The 14,593-nt window shown below is 39.8% G+C and overlaps 2 protein-coding genes across 2 annotated transcripts; both read right to left on the reverse strand.

Annotated features, from left to right (window-relative positions):
• Positions 1 to 2,243: 2,243 nt before the first annotated feature.
• Positions 2,244 to 3,249, reverse strand: mrps12 (mitochondrial ribosomal protein S12). Its single transcript, XM_039693918.2, has 3 exons — positions 3,090 to 3,249; positions 2,920 to 2,991; positions 2,244 to 2,809 (listed from the first exon to the last, which is right to left on the reverse strand). The coding sequence occupies exons 2-3, from the start codon at positions 2,966 to 2,968 to the stop codon at positions 2,427 to 2,429; spliced, it is 432 nt and encodes a 143-aa protein (XP_039549852.2). The 5' UTR covers positions 2,969 to 2,991; positions 3,090 to 3,249; the 3' UTR covers positions 2,244 to 2,426.
• Positions 3,250 to 6,272: 3,023 nt separating this feature from the next.
• On the reverse strand, positions 6,273 to 10,847 carry npas4b (neuronal PAS domain protein 4b). Its single transcript, XM_039693645.2, has 8 exons — positions 10,441 to 10,847; positions 9,942 to 10,096; positions 9,744 to 9,846; positions 9,348 to 9,639; positions 9,154 to 9,263; positions 8,913 to 9,048; positions 6,850 to 8,222; positions 6,273 to 6,761 (listed from the first exon to the last, which is right to left on the reverse strand). The coding sequence occupies exons 1-8, from the start codon at positions 10,613 to 10,615 to the stop codon at positions 6,736 to 6,738; spliced, it is 2,370 nt and encodes a 789-aa protein (XP_039549579.2). The 5' UTR covers positions 10,616 to 10,847; the 3' UTR covers positions 6,273 to 6,735.
• Positions 10,848 to 14,593: the final 3,746 nt, after the last annotated feature.

Raw genomic sequence — 14,593 nt, forward strand, 5'->3', positions numbered from 1 at the left:
GATCCAGGTCTTTGTGACGTAGAACGGGAGACAGGGGGTTGATTGACAGTGTGGCTGTGGCCTAGACCCCGCCCTCGGTGATCTGTACACACCATCCTTCATTGTTTCAACGACGACAGCCGGTAATGTCTCTTGGAAACGTAAATTAATGTTCTGTCGTGGACTCGTGGGTTAATCCTGTTGTTGTGGCTTAAAAGTTAATCCTCAAGTGTGGATTCTTGTCTACTGTTTGCGATCCACCGTCACCTCCAGTAACAGTAAGTGTATTTTATGATTTTTGAGCAAATAGTCTTTTCAGTCAATGTCAGCCAATTCAACAACAAATGCGTCTAAAGTTATTGCCGTCGTAGGATGTCTGTGTATATAATTTAAAACCTTGTTTGTATAGTGTGTAACCACACGTTTATAAATATATATATTTTTAAAGATATTGTATTAAAAACTGCATATGTTGGTGTTCTGTAAGTTAGCCATCTTCTCACATTTGCCACAGAAGCACCCGTATGACAAGCTAAACATGATGCCACAGGTCCCTGCATAAATGTAATTTCGCTCGTACGTAGCAAACTTTATCACAGAATGTGTATGTAGTTTCAAAAACTTGCGCTAGTGTCTGTGTGTGTGTGTGTGTTGGACATCCATCATTTCAAATGGGACGCTATTACAACTCTAAAGTACATAAAAGTAGCAAATAACCATACCGAGACGTACTGGTCCATTCTCATATGTTTATTCTGCCGGAGTCTCTTCATGCTATTTATATATTCCGATTCAAACGTACGGCTGAATGACATTCAAAACGGCGCGTCTCTTCACTCTCTCAGTACCGACTGCCTGCCATAGGTATCAAGTTACGCCCTCATCCAAAGGCAGGGCGGGGATATGCAGCTCATTTGCATTTAAGGTGGAATACCCCCTGAAACAGCTCATTTTTAAGCAGGCCCCAAAATGACATTTTCAAATGGTTATAATAAATTAACTGTGGGGTATTTTGAGCTGAAACTTCACAAATACATTCTGGGGACACCTGAGACCAATATTACATCTTGTAAAAAGGGGCATAATAGGTGCCCTTTAAATCAAAGACAAATGAGTAATTACGTATGATGACATGCAAATATTCATCCTAATTTAGGTTTTAAAATGATTTTAAATTCACTTTTAAATGTTAAATATTAACATCCACAAGTAAAAATAAATACCTGGTTTCACATTTAAGTAGATTTTATAATTGTGTCCTAGAAAGAAACTTCACTATGTGCATCTTGAGACAAAACAATGGCAGTAACATATTTTAAGTTATGCTTCCAGTAAAAAACACCTCAAACATGGGTCTAGGGACTAGGTTTAAACACTTGTCTGTGAAACCAGGTGACTGTGTGTTAAAATAATACTAGAACATAATACTAGAACATCATATTTTAGTACTGGGTTACACTGCTATGTGTCAAATGGTGACACTGTTGCTGATTGTATCAGGGCACATGTACGTGTAAGGCACTGTGTTTCTGTTTTTGATGGACTCACTCAAAAGGACAGCTCTGCTTGATAATTTCTGATCATTTTCTGGGGAGCCGTCTGGCAAAAGTAGTCCTCAGGGTTTTGGTCAAGTCAAGTGAAACCTGCATAAAAGATTAGAATGGATTTGTGATTATTACAACAAATGGGATAATCCAATCATTTGAGTAGGTCTACTTCATATATGGCTCTGAAAAGGAATACAGAGGTGCTTGCTCTTGATTTTTAATCAAAATCATATTCTTATCCAGGAGGCACTATGTATTTTATAGTACAATATCTTACTCTAAAATAGCCTAAAAATGTCCACAATGCTTATACGTTTTACATTTAGGGATAGTTCGCGCACACACACACACAAAAAGTAATAGAATTTACTCACCTTTATGTCATACAACCCATAGGGTTCAAACCAGTCTTCCTTTTTCTGTGGTTAATGAAGATATTTTGAAATGTGACATTTTTAAGATAGTTTTCTTTTATCGTGTTCCACATAAGTCACGCGGGTTTGGAAAAAACATAAGGGGAAAAAAAATTATAATAATTGTAATTCAGTGTAAAATTACCACAATCCAGTTTGACCCTGCCAAACTGGATTGTGGTTCTCCAATAGCGAAAAGCTCAGGCAAATCGAGTTGCAGGTGAAACTAAAATAATACTGGTTGTAGATAAACCAACTCATAATCATTCTTGATCCTTCAATAATAGTTTCTTACGTCAGGAAATACCAGCAAAGACCAACAACTTTTATTTTTGTCAGAGTATTGATCTACATAATGTAGTATCAGCTCACTGTTGGGAGGAATATCTGTACGAATTAGGCCTGACCATCATGATTTACATTTCAAACCAAGTTTATTTGTTATTACAGTCAAGAAGATATATCGAGTTATACGCAGTAATAGTAATTATTGTTTCTTCTTTACGACATGTGCACAGTCATATTTGCCCCTGACAACTTTGAGTTTGACCCCTGGTAAGTCCTGTGTCCTCCCTCCTTTCACCAGAACCACATTGTGTTCCTGGAGGTTGTGTCCTTCCCCTGGGATGTACACAACAGCCTCTTGACCATTGGAAAGACGTACTCGTGCACACTTGCGGTTTGCCGAGTTGGGCTTCTTGGGTTTCCTGATCATGGTCTTCAGAACTACAGCTTTGAGCTGGGGATGTCCAAAAGTGGCACTGATCTTTGGACGAGGTGGCGGAGGTCTGCCCTTACGGTGCATCTGGTTGAGAGTGGCCATGGTTCTGGTGAAGATGGGTCCAGACCAGAAAGGTACAGACTGCGATGCTGACAAAATAATATAGTAGAAGGTGGCATCATTCATTTTAATTACTTACTTTAAAACCATTTCAATTATTTACTTTAAAAGTTAATCAAATGATGCTGCAAAGACTCACCCTGCAAAACAGACGAGAGCATTGGTCTCAGACTTCCAAGAAAAGACATTCTTAATTCATCTGTTTGAACAACTGCAAAATCGAATCATACGATGAGTATTATCATCTCAGTTTAACTGTGGGACATAGTGAAACACATTGTAAAATTATTATTTTTATATTTAATTTACCTGTATGTACGTTGCGTTCAAATAAAGTAGCGGACGTTTCTTAAGTGCTGACTTTAGTTTTCAGTCAGAAGAGGAAAGAGGACGAATCATTTCACCCCAACACAGTTATGTTAGCGACATGCACGTCGCCATGTTGAAAATACGTCATCGATACGGAGGAATCTTCCTCGATCCCAGACCAGTTACGAGCTCTATACTGAACCGCTTAATACTGCCATCTAGTGGATGGGTTTTCAAGTTTACATGTCCGATTGTTAGTTTTTTTTTGTTTAGAAAACATAAGAGAAAAAAAAGAAAAAAAAGAAAACATAAGAGATGCAAATCATGCAATAAATAAAAAACGGCTTAATTAAAACAATAGAATATTTTTATACTATTTGAGGGGTTCAAAGTAAAAAAAAAAAAAAGGTCTGTGGTGTTGCAGGTTGATGTCAGAATCCAACGTCAAACTTTCATTTCCAGCAAAAACGCAACCCTTGCAACTAAAATCATCCCCTGACTGACGTTCCTACTTTCTACTCAAGGACCTTCCAGGTATAGGGGAGTATTTGTCTTTCAATTCTAGTGAAGATAAAGTAAAAGGTTTCCAGAAAAAAAAATAATACTCAAGTAAAGATGCTCAAAAAGTGTAGTCTACTACTCAGGTAGCCTAAATGTAGCCAACTTTAATAGGCTTCTGTTCACCTCCGCAAACGAACACCTTGTTGTTGACAGTCGTCCATTCTGGCTGCAGCTGCACAATTATGTGAAATATCACTGAAAATCACAATTGTAATTAGCATATGTTTGTTTTTGAAAAAATAAGCATTTTTATCTGTAGCTATTTAATGTGCACTTGTCAATAAAATCATTGACTGAAAATGGCCTAAAACTGCATGCTGGCTGTGTTGGTGACTTCTTTTTCACACTGACACCAAAACATTAAAATCTTTTTTTGTGTGTGTGTGTATTATTACATAACTATTATGCTAACTATACTATTATGTGTTTAATATAAATATATTTGTTTTATTCGTCAAAATGAGCATTTTTCAGAAAATAGATAGTTTTAAAGAATAATTTGGTTATTTGTCTGTTATTAATGAGAGGTTACATTTGCTGAAGAGAGAAACAGGGACATAATTAAAGCATTCTGTACTATTCCCAATAATGACCACTGAACGTCAGCATTGAGCAGTCTTTACAGCAGATAAAACTGACAATTCAAAAAAGAGAGACAATAAAACTTCTTTGTGCAATGCAGGCCATCATGAAAGTTGGACAACTGAAAATAATAATAAGAATTTGTTACATTTCTCGGCACTCAAGGCGCTTTGGAAGGGATGAATCTCCTCAACCTGGAGGTGATGGCGTGGTGGATAAGACACATGCCTTTGGTGTGAGAGACCCAGGTTAGAATCCACTTTGAGACACCAATGTGTCCCTGAGCAAGACACTTAACCCCTAGTTTCTCCAGAGGTGTGTACTTTGGATAAAAGCATCAGCTAAAAGAATAAATGTTAATGTAATGTGCCATCCACCTGAATGATGTGACAGCAGCCATGTTGGTGGAGCGGAGACGGAGCCATGAAGCCAAGTGTATGTAGAGATGATTAGAAGGCCATGATGATGGACAGAAGCCAATGGGCTAATTTGGCAAGGATGCCGGGGTTACACTCCTACTCTTTTTTTGAAGGACATCCTGGGATTTTTAATGAACACAGAGAGTCAGGACCTCGGTTTAATCTCATCCAAAGGACGGTGCTTTTTGACAGTATAGTGTCACCCCTACTGGCACCAGTAACACTAGTTTTCCCAAGAGGTCTCTCATCCAGGTACTGACTAGCTTCAGTGGGGGGTGATATGGCTGCTGGCTATGAACATGTAATTTTTATTTGAAAGCTTTTTGTTTTGTTTACTTTGCTAAATGTCTACCAATTTAGTTGAGAAAATTGTTCTTTCTGACGTTGCACCATAGCATTAGAGCTTGTGTTTTGTTCCTCTTTGAACAGTATAGGCCACACAATGTAGGTGGATGTTTTCATCGTATTTTCCAGAAAACAAGATGAGAGCGTCTTAATTTTTGCATTTCCATTATGATTTAAGTGGGCACGGGCTGTTTGTGTGGACATGGAGGACGGGTGAAGAGCAGGAGAGCAAAGAAGGGAGAGATGAGTTAAAGAGCTATGGGAGACTCATAAGGAGAGAGGGTCCTAATGAATGGGACGATATGAATGAGTAAGCACAGATGTGTGAAAGAGGGAGGATGAAAAGAAATCCAGCTGACTGATTGTAGGAGTGGGAGGAAAGCAGGGTGAATAAGCACCTAGAAGTCCTTGTGCACCTTCCAAGCGCTCCCCATTTTCAGTTCGGGGCTATTTTTATTCCTCTTCATTTGCTGAAAGCACATCATTCTCACAAGGACAGGAAGACAAGACATGAGAGAATTTCATTCAGATGAAACTCTTTTTGAGGGTATTTCTGGACACGGGGGCGGTAAAGTTGGCCCATGGTCCCGTGTGGGAGGGTCAGCGCTGCACCGGACGCCGGACTCAATGCAAAAGGTGCATAACTGGATAATTGACAAGCAAACAATGGTTTAGGGGCACCGGAGGTGGAGATTGTGAAAGGAAGAAATCGCTTCCCCTGGCAACAAGAGATAAAATGGAAACAGATATTGAGAGGCAGGAAAGGCCATATAGGGTATTATCGTGAGCTTCCAGGTATAATGGGAAAGTGTAGGCTGACTATTCACTGTACAGCTTGTGTTCGGTGGACATATATGTGTGTGTGTGTGGGAGGCTGATTGTCTCCACTGTGCCTCTGAGTCAAGAGCATACGTCAGGAAAAACAGATAGCACCTCATCATCTGCGTCAGTCGGTCCTAGGAAACCATGGCGACACACTAAAAAGGCAGTGAATGAAAGGGGTGAGAGAGGAGGGAACAATGGAGGGGGCAGCGACAATGATGAACACAGATGAACCTCGCTTTGATGCATTTAATTGACTCTCATATACATATTTTGAAGACAAGAGAGCATCGGATTCAAGGATGTTCTTTGTGGAAACAAGAAAATCCATTCTTAAAAGTAATAACGCTTCCAAAAGGTCTGAATCATTTTGGGTTCGCCAAAGAAACCGATGAACTACGCTAAGAGTTTATTGTGCAATTTAAAGTTTCAATGTACTGCACTGAACCACCGATGCCAATACAGAACCTTTATTTCCAAGAGTGTCTGGAAATCTCATAAAGGACAAAACATAAAGGAATACTGTTTATTATGAAGCATTTCTATGGTTTTCATGCACTGACACAATGAAAAGCATTTAGAAAGAGAGCACTGTAGCTAGGAATCAATCCTCTACTTGACCGTAGAACTCTACGATGACTTATAAGATACAATTGTGATTCATAAACAGTAAAACACAGTCTTCACTATAAGTGAATACAAAGTGGCAATTGCCTTTGTTACTTTAAGTACTTTTCCCCAAAGTGACAGTCCAATATGAATAGGATGCATGTTCATGGGACTTCATGATATTGAAATATAAACATAATAAATATTTTCAACACATTTTGATCGAACTCTAACACATTATCCCAGAAAAATAGCTTCGTAAAAGATGACAATATGCCATACTTCATCGAATAAGTCACAGACTTATGTTAACACGTGTGATCACTGGTTCCATCTGTAAGAAAAGACAGAAAAAGAACAATTTAGAAACAACATTTAGAGACACTCGTGCTGAAATCACAAAAACGGCACCATTTACTCGCCTTGGTAGAAGATCTGTTGTCCGCCTTGATGAGGGAGTTGATACAACTCATCTTGTTGCCTCTCGGCAGGAGTCATCAGGGCGGCTGCCCCAAACACAGGTTCCATGGCGACCAGCTCCTCTAAGAGGGACTGGGCACAAGGCAGAGCAGGGGTGAGGGCAGGAAGGGCTGGACCTGTGGTGGACATCATCTCCACGTCCTTTTCGGGTCTCTCTGCTTCCTGCGGCCCACCCCCGTCCATGCAATTATGGTGCGTCGACCGGACGCTACAGAAGTGGTGTACGCCGCTCAAAGCCGCAGCCTCCTCCTGCGCGTGGACAGGGGAGTGCTGAGCGTAGGACGGCGCCGATGAGTAAGGTGAGGGAGGTGTGGGGGAGGTGGATGGCAGATTTGGAAGAGGGGTGCCATCTACTGCTTTCTCCTCAAACATAAAGACATCAATGTGAGCCAGTGAGGAGTTGGCGCCCTCAAACGATGAGTGATGAGGGGGAGCCGACGCGCTTTGTGAGTGGCTGTGACAGAAACCCTCAGCTAAAGTGCTAATATACTGCGCCAATTGCGAGATCTCCATTCTCTCTCTTTCGGTATCCTCTTCCCGAGGGAAGAAACTCAAACAGGGCTTTTTGGTGGGCGAGGCCTCTGGGGTTAAAAGGCCTTCGGGGAGGGCACTGAATGGGAAATGGGGGACGTCTACGTAAAGAGGTCCCCTGATCTCTGGCAGCGCCATGAGAATGTATTCATCACTGCCTGGGCTGTCTGGAGTGGGAGGCAGCGTTTCATAAAGACGTTTTCGGCAGTGTTGAGCGGGACCAATGCTGGCTGAGGTTATGGACGGCCTCGTTTGACTTGCTTTGTTGTGGTCTGATTTAAAAGTCTCATCACCAAACATGAAAGTCCCCCCTCTGAGTCTTGGGGTGTAAGGGGGCGTGCAAATATACTCCTCCGAGCTTTGGCGCTTAGGTGGAGTTTTGAATGGAGGAAGGGCAACATGGGGATGGGGGATTGTTGGGATGTTGATGTTGCTGAGATGTTCAGGGGATGCAGACACACTCGTGGCTGATCTCCACATCTGGTCACCGCCATGCAGTTGCAGATGGCTCGTCTGCAACTTTTCGTCCTGAGAATAGCCCTGAAGGGGGTCCAGTGCTATGCTGGATGGGGCAGAGGTACTGGGGAGCTCTTCTGAGGAGCTCCGTCCAGATGTGGTGAAGCTAAAGTCGAAGGACTGGGAGGACAGGCCACTGCTGCTGGGTGTGAAGACCTGGTCTGGGCTGGACAGAGGGTCAGAGATCTGCCGTGGCTCCTGGTACAGGACAGCCAGCTGGTTCTGCTCCGAGTACAACTGCTGACGCACTGACCAGGCTTCAGACTCACTGAGGGATGGGTAGAGAAAATGACAGATTGTTATGATTATTCATAGTATGCTATTATGTTCATAGCATGTTTTAAGATAAATGTTATATATTTATCAAAATTACTATTATAATAAATTATAGTTTTAATATATTTAATATAATATCAGTTATAAGAAATATTTTTAAAAAATTGTAAAATATTTTTTTTTAATTATTAAAATGAATAAAACATAAAAATGCATATAATAATATAAAAATTAGGGCTGTCAAATGATTAATCGCATGCAAAATAAAAGTTTGTGTTTACATAATATATGTGGGTGCACTGTGTATAATTATTTTATTTATATATAAATACACACATGCTTGTATATATTTAAGAAATATTTTCTTAATATGTGTATAGATTTATATAATATAAAATTCTAAATATTTTATATATAAATAATATTTTTTTCTTGAATATACATGCATGTGTGTGTGTTTATATATATATACAAAATAATTATACACAGTGCACCCACATATATTATGTAAACACAAACTTTTATTTTGGATGTGATTAATCGCGATTAATCGTTTGACAGCCCTAATATAAACATTAATTATTTTTATTGATAATTATATAACTTAACTAAAATTATAAATATCTTTTTTTATTTTTTTATTTTACAGTACATTACACTTAAACGCTGGTAGCCTTTATACCTTATGACATAGTTGTGGCTGTTGATGGGATATTCTCCAGTCTCCAGCTGAAGAACAATGTAAAGCCAGACCCAAGTGTGGTCTGCTGCCTCTACCTGGACCACCATCTCCACTTGCCTCTCTCCACCCTCGTGTACTGAAAAAGGACACAACGACCAATTAATAAACCACATTTACTAGACCAGCTTTTATAAATATGGTATAAACTTCTAAATATTGAGAGGTGAAGTTAAGTACTCACACAGGGCGCAGTGTTGTGCAGAGGCATGAGAGAGATCACGAGGATGAATCAGACTGTACCATGAGCGAGAGCGCAGAGTCTCTATGTCATAACCAAGGTACACGCTTACACTGTCAGAGAGAGAAATACAACGCCATCATTCCCTCACTCTCAAATGCATATTCATCATGTACCGACAGGGACATTCACTGTACCTGTCCTGAGCAGCATGGATTCTCATGTCCTGGCTGTGCTGAGACTGGAAACAGGACAGGAGGAACGACTGCTCAGCAGGAGGGGTGGGGAGAGGATTCCTAGCTGAAGAAACCTGAGGGACACTGGACTCCAGCGGGGAGCAAAAACACACCCACACTGGATTGGATGTCCAGTAGGACGACGTGTGGTATGGAGGTGGCAGACAGCGTGCCCGAACCAACGCCAGTTTGTTCCCTGACCCTTGCCTCCTCACAAACTTCGAAGTGCTGAAACGGCAGCGAAAGAGCCGGTCTGGACAAAAAGAGTCATGAGAAGAGTGAAAATTATAATTATTTTACAAATTACATTCATTTCAGTTTCTTGAATGAGATGTCAAAACCAACCGTGTAAATTACCTGTGTCAGTTGAGGTGATCGGCACAAGGTTTCCCTTCATGATGAAGTGGTCGGCTGGGTCTATAATGTCATACACGCTGTCACCCTGAGCCACCAGATCCACCTGAAGAATGCAGAAATAGTTCTTTTTAAATGTTCAAATGTTCAACAAATTGTTATAATGATTAAAAAATGTACATTGATATACCGAATCCTTACCATGGAATGACCGAGGTGCTCTGCCACGTTGTCCGACAGATGCAGGAGTTTTCCTTCACTCGTCAGCACTAGGAGAAAGCCAGGTAGTGTGTGCAGAAGATCAGAAAGTTCCGGCAAAGACAGGGCGCTTCCGCTCATGTCGTGAACTCCTGCCACTGATAAAGACAAAACAAACTTTGAAGATAAAACATAAAGATCTATACTATAATATGCGCATTGTGAAAAAAAAATTATCTCAAGCAATTAAAAAGACACAAATAGTTCAACATCAGCACCACAGACAGAGAACAGCTACTTTCAGAACTCTGGACAGGGGCAGACATTCCTCAGTTATCAGCTAAACCTCAGATCTGTTCTCTCCAACAAATTGAGGTTTTAAATGCTACCTAGTTCTTTAGAAAACCATCTAACGATGCTTTCAAGAGACTTAAAATTGTAACATGTAAAACTGGAACTTTACTGTAAAGTTTAAAAAAAAACAGTTTTAAGTTGACCCTACCTTGAGAGAAAAAGACGGACTTTCTTGTGTAAATGCATGCTAGTGACATGATGTGAAGATAGGAAAGACGAGCTTTGTCGGCATCGGAGATGGGCAGAAGATCTTTTAAGTTGCGAATTTCTGCGTTGATTTGATCCCTCCGAGCCTTTGACGCTCCTTTAGTGGACCGGTACATTTTCTCTCGTCCAAAGAATCGTTGGAATGGACGAATATTTGGGGTGAAAACAGCTACTCAGCCATCATTCGGGGCAGACGCCACTTCTTCTAAGTTTTGGAGCATAAACCAAGCTACTAAGTAAACATTTTTTGTTTCCTCATATATCCTCTATCGTTTCTTAAGTTTTACTGTTGGTGTGCTATGGATCTCTCTCGCTCGCTCGCTTTCCAAGCTTCTGATGGAAACATTGCCTCCAGATCCCTTATATAGAGCGCGCGCCTGAAGCAATGATGGGAGGGGGCGTGCATAAATGGATCTGAATCTGATCGCCAAGTATCTGCATTTTGCTGCTGTAATGGTGACGTAGGATAAATATGGGATCCCTTTCAACGCGCAGAGCCAGATTTGGACAAATCTAAACGGAGGCAGTGGTCCAAACTCTCCACCCTGTTGCGCGCTCAGGTGCATAGGCGCGAGCTGCTGTAACAGAATTTTGGTGCTTAGGTTTGAGGGAAATGCTGTAGAAATTAGTATATCGTGTGTAAATAAATTTGAGTGAAGTAAAACTAGATGCGACTGTGATTGCTCCTCCGTGAAAGCAATTATCCTAGGAGGCAGATAACTCCATCAAAAAATGCATCATGCCACCCATGCCATGAAAATAGAAAACAAACAATAACCACAATAAAGAAAATACATGTTTTATACACACGCAACATGACCATTCAAATGAATGTTTACAGCAATTCCACAGTTAAACGGATCACGATAATACAAAAGTCTATTTGTCAGTAAACAATTTATTGTAAGACATTAAACATTAGCTAGGCTAATTATAGGCTAATTTATTAATACGATTTTATTATCTGTTGGAATATATATATATATATATATATATATATATATATATAGCCTAGTTTATTTTTGGATTTTCGCCTACTGACAAAAAAGTAATAACAAACCAAAAAATATCAAAAACGTTGTATAGCCTACAATGTATTTCAAGACTCTTGTGATAATCATTTCACATTTGAAAACTCAATACAACGGATGTTCAGTGTTTTTATTTTATTTCCTTTCTCCTTTTTCATAGTAAACATTCATGAGAGAGAGAGAGAGAGAGAGAGAGAGAGAGAGAGAGAGAGAGAGAGAGAGAGAGAGAGAGAGAGAGAGAGAGAGAGAGAGAGAATGAATGAATGGTTTGAAGGACACTTGTCTGGTTTTAGTTTCTCCATTATGTTCATGTTTATTTTAAAACCAAAAGAATCAAGGTCCTCACTCTTGTACTTTAAAGAAAAGAGATAATCTGTTGCTTGGCAACTACTTTTAAAATATCCGATCAGGACAAGATAATGATTTCTGAAGTTCAATCTCAACAAACTTTGTTAAAATAGCTAATATCATAAGTAAAAAGTTGCTTGTGTGTCAAGTAATGATTCATACATGTAAACAATATACTGTATTGTGATAACTGCTGAGCTCTCTGTGGTCAAATGATTATATTCAGCTGTGACATCATGACCAACCGAATTGATTCATGTTATATATTGTCTTCTGCATTTTGCTATAATTAAGAGCCTTTATGTAGATTTTAGATACATAGGAAATTGCATGCACGCAATGTGTGCAAAGGTTTGAAATACTGAACAGCTCATGTTCTCGCCTACACATCTCCCTCCTCCCTCTCCCGTTGATGAAGCCTGTTCAAACTGCAACCTTGTAAATGTGCTGGCTTTTTTCTTTTTCCTTATTCGCTCAGGCTATTTTTAACACCAGCAACAGTTTGAAACCCCTTTCAGTTTTCTAGTTCTACATATTGTTCAAGGACAGACAGATTCATGTGTTCGGTGGATTGCTGGAACTTTTAAAGAATGCTATTGTAAATGTTGTTCACATTAGGGCTTTTCAGTTTTCACACTTAAACTAATTAAAGTTAAATCCGTGGTTATCTTGCCTCACACCGCTCAAAATGTACCCGGGGTTAATAATTAGGCATAATCCTGAATATTCAGAAACTCACGTTTCACACTGTAGGCCTACAACACTGGGTTAGCCTTCTTATTTGCATATTTGCGGTGAGTCGGTGTCATTGATTGGATAAACACGCACGCGACCTGTTTACATTAAAACTATCATTAACATCGACTAATCTGATTGCCGACTAGTCTACTATTATAGCGTACTGAATGGATATTTCGAACCAAAAAGGTATGAATGAAACGGTCTGGTCTACACTCTTCTAGCTGAACTTTTCTAGCGGAACTTCAGATAGCTCCTTGTTTCCTGTCTGCCATTATTGGACAAACTTGGTTCATTCAGGTGTGCCTGATTATTGTTGATGTGACTAAGGTCAGACACACCTGGATTAATCAGTTTGTCCAGTAATGGCAGACAGGAAACAATTAAGGAGCTGGCTGAAGTGTAACATTCTAGCCTTTTCATACTGAACACATTTAGCACCCTAATGCGGGGTTAAAACTGCAATAGGTTTTTACATGCGGCGCTAACCCCACTTCTAACTCACAAGCGTGAAATGTTACTTTACCCGGTTAAAATCGGTCTTTAGAACGACAATAACTCTGGGTTAATCGCAGTGTGAAAAGCCCAAAAAAGTGAGAATATCGTGATGCAGTATTGGATGGATGCTTTGTGTCTAGCATATTTTCCATCCATCTCCTCCAGAGGGGATTTTTCCTTTGTCCTGGGGTTAAATAAGCCTGAGTCACGGTTCCGGTTTGTAATATCTTATACATCCTATGAGGTTTATGGCTGCCATTATCTGCATCAATACTGTCTTTTTCATCTTTTTTATGTCCAACCTGTGCAATTATGGCTATTACTGATCCAATAACAAAATCTTTTAGCCTTTGAACTAATGGGTGTAAATGGTAGGCTGGATGACAAGAGCAGAGGACAGACTGTTAGACAGCCACAGCATTTGACGTCAGAACATATGCTATCAATATTGATGAAAAGTTTTGCTGGATGATGCGGACCTGGCCCTTGGGAGAGAGAGATGGAGATGGCACCCTAACCTCTGAGCTCCCACTGGACTTTTTTGTTTATTACGTGGGTGGCATGGCCATCTGCTGAAATCCGAAAGATGGGGGATGGGATTTCTTGGAGAAAATGTGTAATGCTCATAATCTGTTCACTTGTACAATGTTTTTTTTTTTTTTTTTAATTTACATTGAACTTTGCTCCTTTTTTTTTTTTGAAAAATCGAAAGAACACATGGATAATTATCTTGCTTTCCAGGACAAAATTCCCAATCTGTTTCATTTGTAGCATCCATGTCTTTTAGACATTCTTCTTTTTTCTTTTTATTTGTTTATGGGTTTATACAAGAAGCCGACACTTGACCATCTCTGTACCTCTGCACCCATGGCAACGGAGCTGCAGTATCTTAGTAACTAAATTTACGCATTGTAAGAGATAAAAAAATGGTGGTTCTTCTCAAGTACACCAATTTGATCCCAACTTGAAAAAGTCATAACATTTAACCTATCCCAATGATTTGAAATAAATTCAAATCAAATGTATCCACATAGCCTATACTAAAACCAAAAATAAAGGGAAATGGTCTATGTTCAAAAGGTTGCACTGTGTATTTCAATGACTTTATACATTTTGGGAATGCGGCAAGCTTCTTTATCCACTATTTTGTGAAGAAAACTAAGAATGGAAACTCGCCCACGCTTTTAGAGCAACTTGGAAGGTCAAGTTGCCTGATTCTTTCTGGATTATGAAGATAGCATACATTTTCATCTTCTTGAAAATTGAGGATGATTTGTGTGGGATGGAAATGTTCAAATTACCAAAGAGAGAGAGAGAGAGAGAGAGAGAGAGAGAGAGAGAGAGAGAGAGAGAGAGAGAGAGAGAGAGAGAGAGAGAGAGAGAGAGAGAGAGAGGGGTAATTCAAATTTCACAACACTACATCTGTTGTTTCAGTCATTCATGGCTATCAGAGAACAATATGTTTTAATGGCCTGGTTG

The sequence above is a fragment of the Pimephales promelas genome, chromosome 19 (genome assembly GCF_988280905.1).
Source record: "Pimephales promelas chromosome 19, fPimPro1.hap1.1, whole genome shotgun sequence".
In the NCBI taxonomy this organism is placed as follows: domain Eukaryota; kingdom Metazoa; phylum Chordata; class Actinopteri; order Cypriniformes; family Leuciscidae; genus Pimephales; species Pimephales promelas.